Source organism: Pseudocercospora fijiensis (genome assembly GCF_000340215.1).
Source record: "Pseudocercospora fijiensis CIRAD86 unplaced genomic scaffold MYCFIscaffold_12, whole genome shotgun sequence".
In the NCBI taxonomy this organism is placed as follows: domain Eukaryota; kingdom Fungi; phylum Ascomycota; class Dothideomycetes; order Mycosphaerellales; family Mycosphaerellaceae; genus Pseudocercospora; species Pseudocercospora fijiensis.
The window spans coordinates 1190851-1208417 of NW_006921543.1; the positions used below are offsets into that span (position 1 = coordinate 1190851).

At 46.1% G+C, this 17567-nt stretch overlaps 5 protein-coding genes across 5 annotated transcripts; 2 read left to right on the top strand and 3 right to left on the bottom strand.

Annotated features, from left to right (window-relative positions):
• Positions 1–396: 396 nt before the first annotated feature.
• On the bottom strand, positions 397–621 carry MYCFIDRAFT_146355 (uncharacterized protein; the record flags this gene model as incomplete). The annotated part of the gene is made up of 1 exon (XM_007933979.1): positions 397–621. One exon carries the CDS (start codon positions 619–621, stop codon positions 397–399), a length of 225 nt encoding a protein of 74 aa, XP_007932170.1.
• Positions 622–1161: 540 nt separating this feature from the next.
• MYCFIDRAFT_200689 (uncharacterized protein) lies at positions 1162–1641 on the bottom strand (the record flags this gene model as incomplete). Its single annotated transcript, XM_007933980.1, has 1 exon — positions 1162–1641. The coding sequence occupies one exon, from the start codon at positions 1639–1641 to the stop codon at positions 1162–1164; it is 480 nt and encodes a 159-aa protein (XP_007932171.1).
• Positions 1642–4132: 2491 nt separating this feature from the next.
• On the bottom strand, positions 4133–5042 carry MYCFIDRAFT_146595 (uncharacterized protein; the record flags this gene model as incomplete). The annotated part of the gene is made up of 2 exons (XM_007933981.1): positions 4133–4863; positions 4916–5042. 2 exons carry the CDS (start codon positions 5040–5042, stop codon positions 4133–4135), a joined length of 858 nt encoding a protein of 285 aa, XP_007932172.1.
• Positions 5043–5463: 421 nt separating this feature from the next.
• On the top strand, positions 5464–6203 carry MYCFIDRAFT_42323 (uncharacterized protein; the record flags this gene model as incomplete). Its single annotated transcript, XM_007933786.1, has 4 exons — positions 5464–5532; positions 5588–5705; positions 5756–6098; positions 6158–6203. The coding sequence occupies 4 exons, from the start codon at positions 5464–5466 to the stop codon at positions 6201–6203; spliced, it is 576 nt and encodes a 191-aa protein (XP_007931977.1).
• Positions 6204–7588: 1385 nt separating this feature from the next.
• Positions 7589–10184, top strand: MYCFIDRAFT_191528 (uncharacterized protein; the record flags this gene model as incomplete). The annotated part of the gene is made up of 3 exons (XM_007933982.1): positions 7589–7686; positions 7738–9674; positions 9733–10184. The coding sequence occupies 3 exons, from the start codon at positions 7589–7591 to the stop codon at positions 10182–10184; spliced, it is 2487 nt and encodes an 828-aa protein (XP_007932173.1).
• Positions 10185–17567: the final 7383 nt, after the last annotated feature.

Sequence of the window (17567 nt, forward strand, 5' to 3'; positions counted from 1 at the left end):
GTCGACGATTGATCTCTATTTCTTCATCCACCTATCCAGCTGGGAAAGAAGGCTCGGTGTCGAAGGTGCTTGTTACTTGGAAGCAAGGAATGCTATAGCCACATCCAGGACGTAGTCAGGATGGTCTACGCCGCCATGTAGCCATTTAACATTTCCGCTCTGATGGGTGACATCAATAGCAAATTGCCCAATCACTGACCCAGGAGTTGTGTTCTCGTAGATCATCTTTCGGTCCTCTGGTTCAAGGAAGCGCCGCCTGCCATCTTCATACCGCTGATCGCATTTTTCGCAGATAGCTCTCATGACCGCATTGCAGAAACCATTGTCCAGAATTTTCTCTCCAGAAAGGTACGTTTTCACAAGTGAAGTGTAGAGGCCCGCGTTCGCCATTGGATCTTATTCAAGAATACCACTGTAGAGCCAATCAAGATAGCTGTGAACTATCTTTGGGTCATCTTCTGGCAGCTCGACCTGGCGGGACCGGCCCTCCTTCCACTTGCGATCGAATGCAGCGCGGAAGACTTGCGATTTCTCTCTTATTATGTACTCGTGAATAGTGGGCGTCTCTCGCGCGGCGCCAGTGCCGACTCGAATTGTGACAAAGTCGCCAGAGTACTTCATCCTCTTTGCTGGTGGTGCACCGTCCCGAGACATCTTGACAACTTGAGTGGTAGCGAATCAGTAGTGGGCGTGATGGTCCGATCAAAAATGCAGTATCATATCGTCCGATGATTTGAATGGCCTTTCACCTTGTGAGGTGCTGAGTTCCGCAGCGCGGCATCGAGCTTCAAATACTACAAGAGAAAGCGGTATCTGGTGAGTATGCAGATCATTCACTTTCAGGTGATCGAGAGAGGTCTAAAACAAGTCCTTGTAAAACAAGGACCTCAGATGCATGTCTGACAATCGTCAATAGCTTGACGGGCGAAAATACAAGACCAGGGCCTTCAAGCGCAGCAGGTGATGCACGCTCACCATGTATCGTATCCTCATTGACTGCTGCATTGTTTCGCTCGCAAGCAATGGCTTGACCTTCTCTCGAGCGCGCCCGCCCCTTACGTGGCCATTGGAGCTCAATGCAGAGACCAGTAACCTGGATGTATCGGCTTTTTAATTCTCATGAACTCCAATGGTAGAGGTGTAAGATGGATCACGGGCGTACTATTCGCCCAACGGATGTATGAAAGCGCCCATGCCATCCATTGTCGACTCCGAGACAGCCATCCATTCACCATCAATAAGTCTATACTCAACTTTTGAAACCGTCTTCCTAGCAACACCCTCGCCCAGTCCTGGCAAGCCTGTAACTTCCGCGTTCATGAATGCTTCTGCGATCTTCTCGCCGTCTTTGTGGCGTATATTTACAGTCATTTCGGCGATACGTATACGATGTTGCGGATTGGCTTCGTTGATGAGTCGTAGATCGTGCAATGCGTCCGCTCTAGATACTGCTTGCCTTCGGTCTCCCGTGGGATTGAGCATATAGAAGTCGGGAGCCACTTTCGTCCATGGGTACGTGTTCACATCGAGGTGTCGAGTGTTGATCGCGTTCATGCAGTCGCGACAATGCTGCTCGATCGCTGCATGGACGATCTTGACCTCATGATCCTCATCATCGGCCTGGCAAGCATAGCGGATCATGGTGGTTGTGAGCGCTGTGCGGGTTGAATCCTTGCAGTGAAGAAGGTTCAGGCCGAGGTGCGCACAGATGCTTCTGCGGTTGACGTCTTTGCCAGGCAACCAGGGTCTGGAAGCCAATCTGTGCTCGTTCAAAACATCATCTCCTCCATCAGAGTACGGGCGATTCGATGTGGCAGATGTAATTCGAATATGCTGAAGCGGCATCAGAACGAATGGCTTGCAGAAAGGCGGGCGGCCTTTCCACCGCGAAGCGGCAATAATGCATGCACGCAATCTACCGTAGCGACACACCACGCCGAGTCACAGCCAGCGGCTTCTTAAGATGGGCCGGAAGAGCAAGACGTACCAATTTCGGGTCTTGGCCTAGAGCCTGCACAAGCAAATGCTCCCGTGCGTTGCTTTCTGAGCGTTCACTCATTGCACGACGGCCCTGTACCTCCATTTGAGACGATCTCATACTGTTGGGCCACCACCCGCTCGCTACGATGGATCACTGTGAACGGCAGAATGATCGTGGACCTGGATATGGGATCGTGCCAGAACTTCGAAAGAGCATGCACCGTTCTCTTGGACTGACTACGAGACAGGCATTTCAGATGATTACGAGGAGTTTCTCATCATGCCTGAAGAAGATCACAACGTCCTGTCGATCAATGGCTTTATCCTGGACCGCGTGCGCATCGCAGAGACCTTTGGTGAACTGGAAGAGAGTCCTTCTATTATGCTTTCAAGGATAAATGCTGTGCAGGAGATAATCAGTCCACTTGCAGAAAGTCTGGAGATCATAGACGGCCTCACTGTTGTCTTGCTCACTGGCGGCTGGTGGGGCTTGATCTTCCCAGACACTCAATATGCTACACAAGCTCTCCGGGAACTTAAGAAACCTGCTTAACACTGGATACATGTACTTTGGTGAAGACGGTTCTTCGCTGAGACGTCGCCTTGGGGATTCCATAGCCATGAATTCTAAGAATCGCTCCTTCTTCACCTTGAATTCCCGGCTTGTCGGCTCTGGACCTGCGATCATGAGAGAAGGCGATCAAGTAGCCATCTGTCGAGGTTCTCGACTTCCATACATTGTGCGATCTACCGGCTTAGACGATGATAGCTTCTACTTTCTTAGTACAGCATTGATACTAGGCCTTCCGCAAGGCGAGAGTTTCACCTATGAGCTGGAAGAGCAAACAATCAAACTTCGATAGGGTTTATGACAGCAGCTGCAACATTCGTCGTCTATGGCAACTCCAGAATGTACACCTCCCAACACCAAAGCTACACCCCTGGACCCATCGACGAAGGTGTAGGTTCAGTCGAGGCAAAGGCGCTGAGGGCCTTGGCTCGGCCAAGACTGGCGGTCGTCGCTCCGATGTTTGACACCACCAGTGATGCACTGTCTGCGATACGAATTGCAGAACGAAGGCGCGACAGTCGTACATCCCCTAAACGAAGTCCGTGGTTAAGTCCGTAGAACTGCTGTATAAGATCTGGGGGATCTGGTTGGTCGAATCCGCTTTGCATAACTTAGCACAGACGTGTTTTGTATGAGAACTCCACCAGAATCCTAGTTTTGCCGACGAACGCTCCGAGGCGACGAGTTTTTACAGGGGATAGTCTGCTTGAGATCTCCGAGCTAAGTCCATCACTTTTCTGTATACCATCTCTCGCTAGCAGATCACCGTACTCCATCTTCTACACAAACCCTTCCTCACTCCAAAACGTAATAAAGCACAATGTAGGACACAATTGCGCAATCTGCAAGACATCCATAGCTAGCTCCCTAATGACCATCCATACCCAAGCTCGAAACCCTGCACTTTGCCAACTTTTCCACACGCGCATGACACGCGAGCTAACAATGACGTAGCATTTGTGCAACATTGGCGACCAAGTTGAATATACCAGCTTTTCACAAACAAAATGAATTGATCAAAGAAACATTGCTCAGGCGAAGAAGCCACAAAATCCATTTCTCAATTTCAAGAATCACAAAATCCGATCATCACGGCGTCGTATTTGGGAAATATGGCGGAGGATATGAAGAATGCGTGGAAAGGGCATGGGTGTAAGTTTGAAGGATGAACATGAGGAAGAGAAGTGAGTGTGCTGATGATGGAAATTGTTCTAGCGGGATTGCAAGGTGCTTCGAGTGCTGTTGGGGATATGATGGCTGGGGAGACTCAGTCTGGCAGGCAGAAGAAGGCTACGGCTGCGAGCGAGTCTTTGAATCAGTTTGCTAATGGTATGGCTTGAGATCTTTTTGCTTCAGAAAGTATTGTTCGCGCTGAAATTTCTCTCAGGCGATAAGAAAAGCGGCGCAACTGTTGGCGGCACATCAGTATCTGCTCAGGACCAGATTGCAAACCAGCAGACGGGCACTGCTGACCATCTTGGCATGGGTATGAGGAAGTAGCCTCATGATCTTTATATGACCGGCAAGCAATATGACGGCCGCTGTGTAGTGATATTTGTATAACATCATGATATGACTTTTTCACCTATGCTTCCATTCCGGCTTCTTCTTCTCTGCAAAAGCTTTCATGCCAATCTTCTGATCCTCACTTCCAAACAGTCCATGGAAGACTCTCCTCTCAAACTCCACACCTTCTCTAATCCCCAAATCCTGACTCTTATTCACAACCTCTTTACAAGCCTTAACCGCAATCCTCGAGTAACTCGCAATCTGCTCCGCAGTATCCAACGCACCGTCTACACACTGTTCCGGAGTCTCAAAAACTCGCGCCGCAAGTCCCCAATCATACGCATCTCTCCCCGAAAAACTCTTCCCCGTCAAAATCAACTCCATAGCCCGACTCTTCCCAATCGCTCTCGTCAACCTCTGACTCCCTCCAGCCCCAGGAATAACCCCAAGCTTGATCTCCGGCTGCCCAAAGTTGGCTTTCTCAGAACAATACAGAATATCGCACATCATGGCCAGCTCGCAACCTCCGCCCAAAGCATGGCCGTTTACAGCTGAAATCACGGGTTTCTTGATCGTGTTGGGGAGCTCGGACCAGGATTCGATGAAGTCTGTGCCGTAGGAGTCGGCGAAGTCTTTTGTCGACATTTCTTTTATGTCGGCGCCTGCAGCGAAGGCTTTGTGGGAGCCTGTGAGGACCATGGCGCCGATTGAGGGGTCTTTGTCGAAGGCTTTCATGGCGGTGTTTAGTTCGAGGATGAGGGGGGTGAAGAGGGCGTTGAGGGCTTTGGGACGGTTGATCTCGACTAGACCTGTATTAACGGCAATCTTTCTTGTCGTTTTATGAACCGAGTGTACCTAGACCAACTCCGCTCCTAGGCGTTGAGACTTTTATGTGCTCGAATGTGTTCTCTGTTATGCTGGAGTAGTTTCTGGTTCTCAATGGCAGCATGAAGCGGCCGAATTGGGTGGCACATGGTCGCATTCTGGAGCAGAGTATGGTAGCCATTGTGCGTTCAAATGGTTGTTGTCTGATTCTCGATACTCGAGATCTCGTTCAAATGCACAGCAACCAGGAACAGCTTTCACGACAGCTCGCTTGGAGCTTGGGCCGAGGGAAACTTTCGGTGGAGGAGAGGAGATTGGATGGCGGGGCTGGCAGGCAAGAAGGAACGAGCCGCTGACTGCTCAAGCTGTGGCGGCACCAGCGGCCAGTGGCAGACACGTTGAATCTTTTGATGAGGCGTCGACTTCGAGGCTGCCTTCTGCCTTCACTCCTGATCATAACACTTCCACACTCTCTGGTATCTAAAGCATTGCGGATCGTCGTGATCTAGCACGGAAAAGTCGCCGTCTGCGCCGAACAAATCCCTCCCTACACATTGACCTCGAAGACTAAGGCGGAGATGGACGGGCCACCACCTGAAGATACGCCATTCGCGGCAGTCTCTGCGCAGACCACGCGCTTTCAGAGAGTATGCATATGCGACAATCGCAGTCGCAATGCATTGCGCTAATAGTTTGCAATAGATGTACCAATCCTATCTCGACAAGTCCACACCCTACATCGCATACCGATGGATAGGCACAGCCGTGCTCTTCTTCCTCTTCGCAATGCGCATAGTGTTCGCGCAAGGATGGTACATTGGTACGGCTCCTCGCATTGCATCAGACGTATAGTATGCTAAACCAACTCAGTGGCCTACGCACTGGGCATCTACCTTCTCAACCTGTTCCTCGCGTTCATCTCGCCGAAATTCGACCCTTCACTCGAGCAAGATACGGACATGGAGGATGGCGTGCCAGCGGGACAAGCTTCATCATTACCTACAAAGAACGACCAGGAGTTCAAGCCATTCGTGCGCAGACTGCCGGAGTTCAAATTCTGGCATTCTGCTACACGAGCGGTCGGGCTTGCGTTTCTGTGCAGTTGGAGCGAAATCTTCAATCTGCCAGTCTTCTGGCCGGTATTGGTGGTGTATTGGCTGATCCTGGTCTTCTTGACCATGAGACGGCAGATTCAGAGCATGATCAAGTACAGGTAGGCAGAGACGTGGCAGGCTCAGCTGGCTGGATCAGAGAGGCTAACTTACGCGACAGATATGTACCATGGGACTTTGGCAAGACCAAGTACAGTGCGAAATGACCAAGAACGAGTCAGGACTGTTTGCCATAGAACATGTATTACCAGGATTGCATAGCGAGGCCACGGGACAATATGTGATGATAGAAATGGTAGGATATCGTGCATTCAGCTTGTCCAATATTCGATTCCCTTTCGATGCATATTGCCGTCGTTGCGATGGATCCTGCCTATCGTCCTTTACATGCCTCACAGCGGAATGGACCGACAGCCTCTTTCCACCTCACCTCACTCTACCATGCTTCCCTCTTAGATATTGGTCGACGAGAGAGTCGCTATACAGACTCGTGAGAAGCCCGACTTCGTTGATAACCGATCTCGATGCCTTCGTGCAGGCGAATTCGTTCCTACGCTCGTGCCCACTGTTGCTGGTCAAGGAGTCGTGTGAGCACGTGTGCTGATCTAGACCTACCAGGAAATGCAAGATCGCTTGAAATCGAGGAGACAACACTCGTCGCGCTTAGGTCAATTATACTGTGTTGCAAGCAGTGGAAATGGTAAACGATACTCGGCCAAAGCCAGGTCTCTCTACCGCTTTTACGCGTCTGCTGCTGCATTTACGGCCTTCCTAAATCACCCGAAGTCAAGGTCCAATACGACGTCGAACTTCGAGGCTGTATCTCGGCCTTTTCATCCAGATATGCCACGGGCCATCTTCCAGCAAGTGAAGTTGACACGCCATCATCAAAACGAAGATGATTGGTCAATGCCATCAGCCGAGCAACCTGTCAGCTGCCGATCTGGAGCACGGGCGCTGATGGTCTCGTCACAAGCAAATCGAGCTTCTCACTATGCTACGTAAAGCTTCGACCCTGCATCTGCTGCATCGACCTGCAGCTCACTCGAAATTTGTTCGTCTGTTGTGATTTTGCCGGACCTGGCGACTCGTACACGCCTGCCCTGGCGACCGCCGCCGACATGTGCAGTCCTGATAGGCTGCTGATTGCTCTCCGCCAATGCTGTCACGCCCAACCACATCCACCACGACCACGCTGTGGCCTGCAACCAGCGCAACCGCGGGGCACTCGTGTTGTCCATCGCGGGGTCAATGGAATTATTCCATTCGGCACCATTGCGTGTCACAGGTACAGTCCTCTCACACTTGGCTGATTCGGCGTAGCAGAGGACGCGAAGGTGCCCGCGACCATTGAGATCCGCAGAGCTTGCCTGGCCATTGGATACGACCAGCATACAGTAGACCAGGATCCTTTTACCGCTCTCATGAATGCAGATGGCGTATTGCCGACTGTACTCTTACACCTAGCCCTGCTCTCCTCACATCTTTTCTTCCTGACTTTTCCTCCTCCCACCTCTCGTGCTCGATTTGTGCTTCCCTCGTGCCTCACCTCCTCGGGCACGCGAGCTCGACACTCGATCGACTAACAATCATGGCTTCCATGCTGAGCCCAGTCCAAGAATGGCTGGCTGATCCCAAGCATCAACTCTCACTGGCGTCGATCTGCGGACTGGTTTTCGTGGCATTATGGTTCTTGCTAGCATTCGCCGAAGTCACCGTATTGAGTAAAGCAATTACAAGCATCGAATACCTACTTCGCTTCGCCTACACGTGTTTCCTAAAGCCACATACTGGCGACGCCAGTGGAAACCAGCAAGATGCTCTCGAGAGCTTTTACAAGTCCCAGGCCTCTATCTACGATGTCACCCGATCCAAGCTACTCCAGGGAAGAGAAGACATGCTCGCTCTTGTGGCAGCTCAGGTCAAGCACAGACGAGACACAGGCCAGATTTCAAAGAAGCCTATCTGGGTGGATATCGGAGGAGGAACAGGCTGGAACATTGAGCATATGGGTCAGCACGTGGATGTGCCAAATTCCTTCCACGCTGTATATCTAGTCGATCTCAGCACATCTTTGTGCGAGATCGCGCGACAGAGATTTCAGAGATTGGGCTGGAAGAATGTTCACGTCATTTGCGAGGACGCTAGAGTCTTTCGCTTGGCAGATTACGAGGCCGGTATCGAGGACGAGAAACGAGACTTCAGCATTGGTCGATCCGCCTACGACACTGATGCACGTGACAGCGTTGGAGCGGACGTTTTGACCATGTCATACAGTCTGAGCATGATTCCCGAGTTCCATCCGGCCATTGACAGCGTTGCCAATCTCCTGGCCCCGAATGGCATCGTAGGTGTGATTGACTTCTACGTTCAGAATAAAGTGGAATTTGCCGGCCGAAACTACACTGGTGGCAGCATTGACAGGCACTGTATGTGGATCTCGCGAGTTTTCTGGAGAACCTGGTTTGAGCTTGATCGCGTTAATCTGGAATCCGCTCGCCGCGACTATATTGAGTATAAGTTTGGTACGATTCTCAGCACCAACCGCAGATGCCACCTTCTTGGCTTCCGCATTCCGTACTACATCTTCATTGGATGTACCAGGAGCCACGTCAACCCACTGGAGCAGGTTGCAGCTGTGGACGCCGATGTGACTGAAAGCCCGTTCATTACTGCTCTCGATATTCATGCACGTGGCCTCACGAAACGCCGCTCCTCGAGCGCTGATCGAAGAAGCAAGGCCTACGATACCGCCGTCGTAAATCTCGCGGCCAGCCTTCCACTTCCTGCAGCATACTACCAGAACAACAAGACACGAATCTACTATGACGACACTCTCCCTAAGCACCGCCAATTTAACGACGAGTACATCTATGCTTTCACCTGGGAAGACTCCCGCGTTGATTCTCGCTTGCTCAAGATCACCTCTGAGGATGTCATCCTTGCTATCACATCCGCAGGCGATAACATCCTCGCATACGCCACAGAACGACCCAAGCGAATCCACGCAGTCGATCTGAATCCGACTCAGAATCACCTTCTCGAGCTCAAGGTTGCAGGGTATCGTGGTCTCGATTACGCCGATTTCTGGAAACTGTTCGGAGAAGGCAAGCACGAGAACTTTCACCGACTCCTCCTCGAACGCCTCTCCCCCCACCTCTCCTCACAAGCATTCGACTACTGGCTCCACGCCGGTCCCTCCACGTTCAACCCCAAGGGCAAAGGACTCTACTTCACCGGCGGCAGTCGCCACGCTCTCCAACTTGTCAGCTGGCTCGGCTCCCTTCTCGGTATCAGAAACGATATGCGAAAACTTTGCGAAGTCGAGACACTGGCCGAACAGCGTGAGATCTGGAACAAACGTGTCCGACGAGTCCTGCTCTCTCAACTCCTGGCGTATTTTGTCGTAGGATCTGAGCGTTTCCTCTGGAAAGCTCTCGGTGTTCCAGGCGAGCAGAGAGCCATGATTGAAGAGGATTTCAAGCGAGAGCTGGCATCTAAGGGTGACTCAAGAAAATCTGATCAGGAGAAAGTCGAGCACAAGAGCGGTTCTCAAGGCGAGGGACCTCTGAAAAGTGGTCAAGCGATCTGGAACTATGGTGTCCAAACCCTAGATCCCGTCGCCAGGGAGACATTATTAAGTGAGGACAATCACTACTACCTGCTCTGCTTATTAGGTAAGTCAGCCACCACCAAAAAGTCATCAAGCAAGCGTAATGCTCACTCTTCTCCCAGGCCACTACACAAAACGCAGCCACCCAACCTACCTAACCCCAAAATCCCACCTCAAACTCTCCTCCACCCCCTCCTCCCCCCTCTCCGACATCCGCATCCACACCGACGAACTCGCCGAAGTTTTCGCCCGCATGCAACCCGACTCCCTCACCATCGCCGTCCTCATGGACAGCATGGACTGGTTCACCCCAGGCGGTCCCGAGGCACCCGCACAATGCAAAGCTGTCAATCGGGCACTGAAACTCGGTGGAAGGGTTTTGATCAGGAGTTCTGGGTTGCTGCCTTGGTATATTGCTGTTTTTGAGGAGTGTGGGTTTTCGGCGAAGAGGGTTGCGGCGAGGATTCCGAGGGGGATGTGTACGGATCGGGTTAATATGTATGCTAGTACTTGGATTTGTACGAAGGTGGAGGGTTTGAAGGTGGAGGACCAGGTGGAATGGGTAGGTAGATGAATGGGTGGCTTTTGTTTTGGAAAGTTCCACGTTGATGATACCATATTTTGTCGGTGAGGTTTTTTTTTCGCTGAGGGTTAGAATTGGATATAGGAAAGAAAGAGGGAGTGGAAGTAAGGTGTATATCTCCTCATGTTCTCTTTTGGCGCTTCAATCTCTACGACAGTGTCCCGTCTCCAAGCTACAGCGTTCGACTTCGAGACCTTGGGTGAATATATTCTCGGTAGCGGCCGGTTGGTGAATGGTAGGTCGGTTTATCCGCACCGATCAGTATAGTCTGGAAGTGAGTAACCACAGTCACCGTCGCCAAATCGGGTAAATACTGCGCAGCTAATGCAGTCCCTGTCCGGATACCCTGCAAGGCTCAAATGCCCTTGTCTCGCGCCCAGATACGGCTATTCATACCCTCCTACTTTTGCTAGTGTCCTTCTTCTCTAGAATGTGATCTTCTATATAGGAGTATCGTAAGCATTATATGCTTTCGGTCTATAACGAATTATTAGACTATAACTCGCTTTAGTTCGAGCGTACTAGAGTCTACGGAATATTATTATAAGGCCTATTTAAACTATAGCTTTTAGATAGAGAGTTTATTAGTTTTTATACATATCGTTCTATATCTAGGATAGGCACTATTATTAGTGTACTAGGTACCCGGTAAGGCTAGAACTTCTCTAACGCGGCTATTAGTATAGGAGTTTACTAGTAGTTAGCGTTAGTAAGAGATAGTTTAGGGCCGTAAATGCCTTACCTATAGTATATAGGTCCTAGCGGCTCCTTATTTTTCTATAAGTAGTAGCTATAATCTATAATAGGTAGCGAGCGGTATATAACTCTACTAAAGCTACGGATATATAGTAGTAGGGCTATAGGAAGTATAGAAGGAGTTAGTAGTTAGCTTAATACGACCCTTCTAGGAGCTTAGAGAAAGAGAAGGAAGTATTGTACCTATAGTATAACAATATATCTAAGGTTTTAAACGATATATTAAAAGCCAATAATAGTATTACTTAGAAGAGGTAGTAAGGTAATAGATATTCAAATATTTTACTAATTTACTTGAAACTTTTTAATAGAAAATTTTATTATAGTAAATAATTACTATAACGCTAGATTATAGTAAGATTATAGCGTTCTAATAAAAATAGACTTTAATTCTAGGTAGATTTTAAATACATTCTTAAAAGATACTTATAAGAAGGGTTATATTAGTAGGTAGATAGGGTAGTAGTGAATTAGTATAGTATTCGATAGAGATCTAAAAGGAGAGGGAGGAAGGCAGGCTAGTTAGCCTAACGCTAAGCGCCAAGCCCTACCTAAGGCACCGAGACCCTAGCTTTACTCGGCCTAGTTATATACTAATTACGTGTAACCTCTTTAGTCCTAATATACGCTTCCCTTCTAAAGGCCGCGCCCTCGTAGCCTATCTATATTACAACCTAATCTCCGTTGCCGCTAACTTAGCAGACTAACTAAGCCGTTTAGCCGCGCTAAATTGAACGCTTAACTACCTAATTATATAACTATATTAAACCTTACCTCCGACAATGTCTAACTTCTAACTGCGCTATTACTGCTACCGTAGTAACAATAAGGGGTTATATAGCTATATAAATTAAAGGCTAGTAACTAATTATAATACGAGCGCACCTTCCCTACTATAATAGGTAGGTATACGGGGTATTATAGCACTGCCCCCGTTCTAAGTAAGGTTGTCCGAGTTCTTTGCGTCTACTCTTAAAAGACCTAGTAATGTCCGCTTTCGAGGGTTTGTCTGCTTCCGAGGGTTATTGTTCTTATTATTATAAGGACTATTATTTACTATCGTAGTTTTACTAGCCCTAATTAGTTAGGTTTAGTAGCCTTCAATTGTTAATCTTATCTTATCTTTTTAGAAAAAAACACAGCTCGTCTAGTTTCTATAGGTAAAGGCTATTATAAGTGTAGTAGTTAAGGTTCGCCTCGCTTAAAGGGTTAGAAAGATTAAGGAGTAACCTATTGTCCGCAAGATCGACCCTAGCTAGCTTAGCTCTATAGTTTTTGCCTTTAGTTAGTCTATTAGTCGCTTAATCTTTTAGGCGGCTTAAAGTTTTAACTCGGCCTTAAAGTTTTAATCAAACCTTTAATAGGTTTAATCTTTTAACTTAGTTAGTATAGTGCTTTAGGCTCGTAGTATAGGTAAGGTTGCGTCTACGGCGTAGCGACAATAGTAAGTAATATTAATAATAGCGGCGCTAGTCGTCTTAGCGCTAACTTTACCTCGCTTCTAATCTTCTTCTTTAACTAATAATATACTACGCAACACCGTTACTAATATAGCCGCGCCGGCCGCGCTGTCCTCGCCGATTGCCTAGGCCTCGAGGCCTCGATAGAATAAAGAAATAAAAGGGGGACCTATAGGGCTCGGTAGTAGAGAGGTAGATGTCTTTTAGAAGAGTAGGTAGTTAATTAACGCGTTATAGCTCGCTTATTAATACTCGGTGCGCGTTTACTATAGTAGTATAGTCTCGTTGTTCTTTACTAACAATTGCTTGTCTCTAATTAGTTAGTTTAATAGCACCCTAAGGGTAGCATTATTCCTAGGCCTTAGTAATATTACGAGCTTTTAGCCTTTTTCTTGTTCTTTACGCTAGTCTAATACTCGTCTAATAACTTAGTTATATCCTTAAAAGAATCTTTAGCTTCCTACGAGTCCTATTCTAGTAAATAGCCCTACTATCTTAATAGGTACTCCTTCTTACCCTTCCTAGTCCGATGCTTTAGTATGCGCTCTATAGACTATAGCTCTTTACTATCGGCTAAGACTTCTTCTAACTTAGTAGGCGCTTTATCGCCTTCGCGCTAATAGTATAGTTTAAGGAGGGATATATAGAAGGTATTATAGATAGTGTAATAAGGTAGAAGCTATAACTAATAGGCCTATACGGAAGAGCCCTTAACTTCTCGAATGCGGAATAGGCTAATATATCTCGGTGCGAGCTTAGGCCTTGTTTTGCTATTAGGTAATAGGTGTTTGCGGATACGGAGGTTCTTAGTGCTTAGCATAACTATATCGCCTTACTTAAAGGTTATTAGCGCATAGTGTTTGTTATAGTAGGCCTTCTAATAGGCCTAGGCCTTTACTAGTTTGTTAGCTAACTTAGCGTAAATCTCCCGTATCTTTTAAACCCTCTTAATAGCCGCTAGTGTCTTAGGTGTTAGTACTTAACGCGCTTCCCTTTCCTTACGCTCGGCCTCGAGCGAGGTAAATAGATCTTATAGCAAGGCAGCGTTCTAGCCTATTATAGCTATATATAGTAAAACCTTAGTAGATAAGTATACACTATTGTTATATACGAATTCTGCTAGTTATAGGAGGTTAACCTATCTATTAGGGTCCTCGTTAATATAGCTACGCAGGTACTGCTATAGCGTAGCATTTTGCCTCTCTATTTGACCGTTAGTCTATAGATAGAAGGCTATTAATAGCCGATGCTTTAGTCTTAGCTATAGGCATAATTCGCTCTAATAGTGCGATATAAATATCGAGCCCCTATCGGAGACTATCCCCTTAGGGGTCCCCTAATAGCTATAGAAGATATTGTTCTATAGGGCTTTAGCTATATTAATAGTAGTCTAATCCTTTCGAGCAGGGATATAACGAGCGCTCTTAGTAAACCGGTCTACGACAACTAGGATAGCATTATACACATCCTTGCTATCCCTACGCTTAGTAGGCGGAAGGCCTGTAATAAAGTCTATCGTAAGCTTAGTAAATGGCTTCCTAGGAATAGGAGGTAAAGACAACTCGCTAAATAGTGAGTGCTTTAGTGCTTTAGCTCGCTAGTGTACTACGTAGGTCTATACGTATTCTTTTATATACCGCTTACTATTTAGCTAGTAGTATATACGCGATAGCAGCTCGTGCGACCTCTCTATACTATAGTAACTAGCGAGTTCACTATTATAGTGCCTCTTTAAAAGCTCTTGTCTAATCGATTGTTTAGCGGGGACATAATATCTGCCCTTAAACTTTAAGTAACCTTTGTCGTCGATCGACTAACTATTACTCTTACTAGATTAAGTCTTTCGCCTACTTATAAGCTTATTAATACGTTCGACAGCAAAGGCGTCCCTCTACTAAGCCTATAACAGCTTATCTATAAACGATTAACTATCCCTATTCGTAAGGTTATTTAATAGTACCCTCGCTATCGAACGAGGTACGTATTATATATATCTAATAGTACTAGTAGCCGGAACTACTATAACCTCTTCTATAGTGCTATCGCTATAGATAGCAATATCTTTAATCGAGTTATTATAGCTCGAGCGATCTACGTCCTTTCTTTTAACGTATACTAGAAGAACGATAACTCCGCTATAGTATTTGTTACCGCCGCGGGGTCCGGAAGTCCGCTTATCCTACGCTTGCTTATTAACAATACGGGCTATAGCAATCTTATACTATAGGGTTAGAAACAATAAATTAATATACTAGGTCTCGCTATTGTAATTAGGTCGCCTCGATAGGCTATTAGTAGGGTTGCTTACGCCTAGCCGATATAATATATTAAAATCGAACCCGGCGAGGTAGACGGCCTATCTAGCCTATCGACCTATAACCCTTATAACCTTAGTAATACTACGTAGGTTGTTATAGTCCGTATAGACCTAAATCGTATACTAAGCACTATCGAGATAGTAGCGCTAATACTTAAAGGCTTCTACGATTGCTAAGAGCTCTTACTCGTAGGTCTTATATCGACGTTCTATATCGATTATCTTTCGTAAAAAGAAGGCAATCGGGTGCTAGTAATAGTTATTATCTGATTGCTGTAATATAATAGCCGATACAGCGAACTATAAAGCGTTAGTCTTAATTCGGATCTGCTTACTTAGCATAAAATAGTGCAATAAGGGGACTTTAGTAAAGCGTTGCTTTAGACCGTTAAAAGCGGCTTGTGTTTTATTAGTCTATTTAAACTCTCTAGATAGATTAGCCTTAGTTTTAGTAAGCTCAGTTAATAGTATTATATGCCTCGAATAGCCCTTAATAAACTAGCGGTAGAAGTTAGCAAAACCGAGGAATAATTAAAGCTCTTTAATAGACGTAGGAATAGGCTATTTAGTAATTGTTTTAATCCGTTTAGGATTAGCCTTAACACCCTTAGTTAATACGAGGAAGCTAAGGAAGGCTACCTCCTTAGTAGTAAAGGTGCATTTAGAAGGTTTGCAATATAGGCTATAAGCTCGCAGGCGGTCGAGGACCTTACGTACTATAGCCTAGTACTCTACAATATTAGGTAAATAGGTATAAACTAGGATATTATCTAGGTAAACTATATAGAGGTAGTCTAATAGGCCTAAAAGGGCCCGATTAATATAGGACTAAAATATAGTAGGGGCATTAGCTAGGCTAAATAGCATTACTAAATACTCGAAATAGCTATAGCGAGTATAGAAGGCTATCTTCTATTTATCGCCCTTACGGATGCAGATACGATAGTATGTATCCTTAATGTCTAATATAGTATAGAAACAGGCGCTAGAAAGGCGATCGAGAGTCCTATTAATAAGCGGAAGTAGATAGCGGTCTTTAATAGTAACAGCGTTAAGCCTACGATAGTCGATATAGAGGCATAGGCTACTATCCTTCTTTAGTACGAACAGGATAGGTGCACTAGTAGGGCTGTTACTATACCAAATTCGACTATTAGCTAGATTCTTATCTAGGTACTTACGCAGTATAGCAAGCTCCCGTTTACTAAGGTTGTAAAGAGGCCTAAAAGGAACCTCCTTACTCTATATAATATCGATCTTATAGTCTGTCTCTTTAAATATAGGCAATGTCGATGCTAGGTAGTGCTTAAATATATCGATATAGGTCTCTCGAATAGGCTATAGTATACGAGTAAGCTAATTAGGGTCTATACTATTAGGGGGCATAGGTTTATCGTTATTACTACCGAGTAGGTCGGTAGTCGGATTAGCTAAGGCAGAGGCTAGTATTAGGGTACTAATAAACAGAACCTTAATATTGTTAGGGCACTCGCTAATATTAATATATTTAATATCCTCTCTCCTAGCGATCCTAAATCGCTACTATTAACTGCCTAAGTCTATAACTATAGTATAGTGCTTAAGAACAGGGTTGCTAATAACAATATCGGATAGGAGGTTGTCTATATCTACTATACAGGTAGTAAAGTCTAATAAACGCTTATTGCCGAGGTCGTCCTTTAGAACTATAGGAATATAGTAGGCTCTATAGGTTAAGTGCCGAGCGTTATTAAACTAAGTAAGGGTTAGCATATCGGTTCTAGGCAATTGTCGGAGGTCTAATTACTTAGCTAGGCGGTAATTAATAAGGGCGCTAACCGAATTTCCTAGATCTAGTATAACCTTAGTTTAATAGGTAGTTCTATACGTATCCTATATAAGACAGGTGCGTGTAGTAGCTAGCACAATGTCGATAGTTTTACGCCGTATAAGGCTAATAGTTAGTACGGCGCTTACTCTTTTTTCGAAGGTTAGCTTATAGGGGTAGCGTTAGCTACTAAAAGGTGTTTCCTATATTTAGCGGAAGCGCGGTTAATCCGGGTCTAATCCCTTGGTTTATCGTATTAGCCTAATAGATAGCTAGTGCTATTATAGTTAAAGCACTTTAATCCGGTTAGGGGGTTACTATAGCTATTACTACTATTGTTAGTCGAGCGGTTAGTATTATAGGGATACGAGCCCCTTCTACGGCCCCTATTACGGCCTCCTCTATATAGCCGTCGGCTACGACCTCTTCTACGGTTATTGTTACTATTACTATTGTTAGTACTATTGTTTTAGTAGGAACCTTAGTTTCCTCCGCGGCTACGGTTGCTACGGTTAGTACTAGCTAGTCGGATCCTCGATTCTAGTCGTTATTAGAGCTAAATAGCCCGTTCGGCTGTTTCTACTTCGACTATGAATTAAATGCGTGTTAGATTAGCTTATTCGAACACACGGCGACGGTCTAATTCGAGAATAAGCTCCTATCTAAGTTTTAGGCGTATCTCGGAGATCTATATAGAATTAGTCTTAGGCGGAAGGTCGTCTTTAAGGGTTTTTAAATAGGCCTCGAATAAGCGGGCCGATTAATTAGTCTTTTGCTTAGCTCGAAGGTACTAGTCCTAAGTATATTGTTGCCTTAGTATAGGGTTTCTAAGGGTGTCTAGTATAATAGTTTTATAGGTTTGCTACTAGATAGCGGTCTAGTTATTAAGGGAGTTAAAATAGTTATCCTAGGTACGTTTTAGGTCGCTATTAGTATACTATATAGCGTAGACAACTAATTCGAGCGGAGCGACAGACTAAAAACAGGCACCTAGAGCAACCTAAGGAGCTTGCGACGAAGGTTGTAGAAGGTGT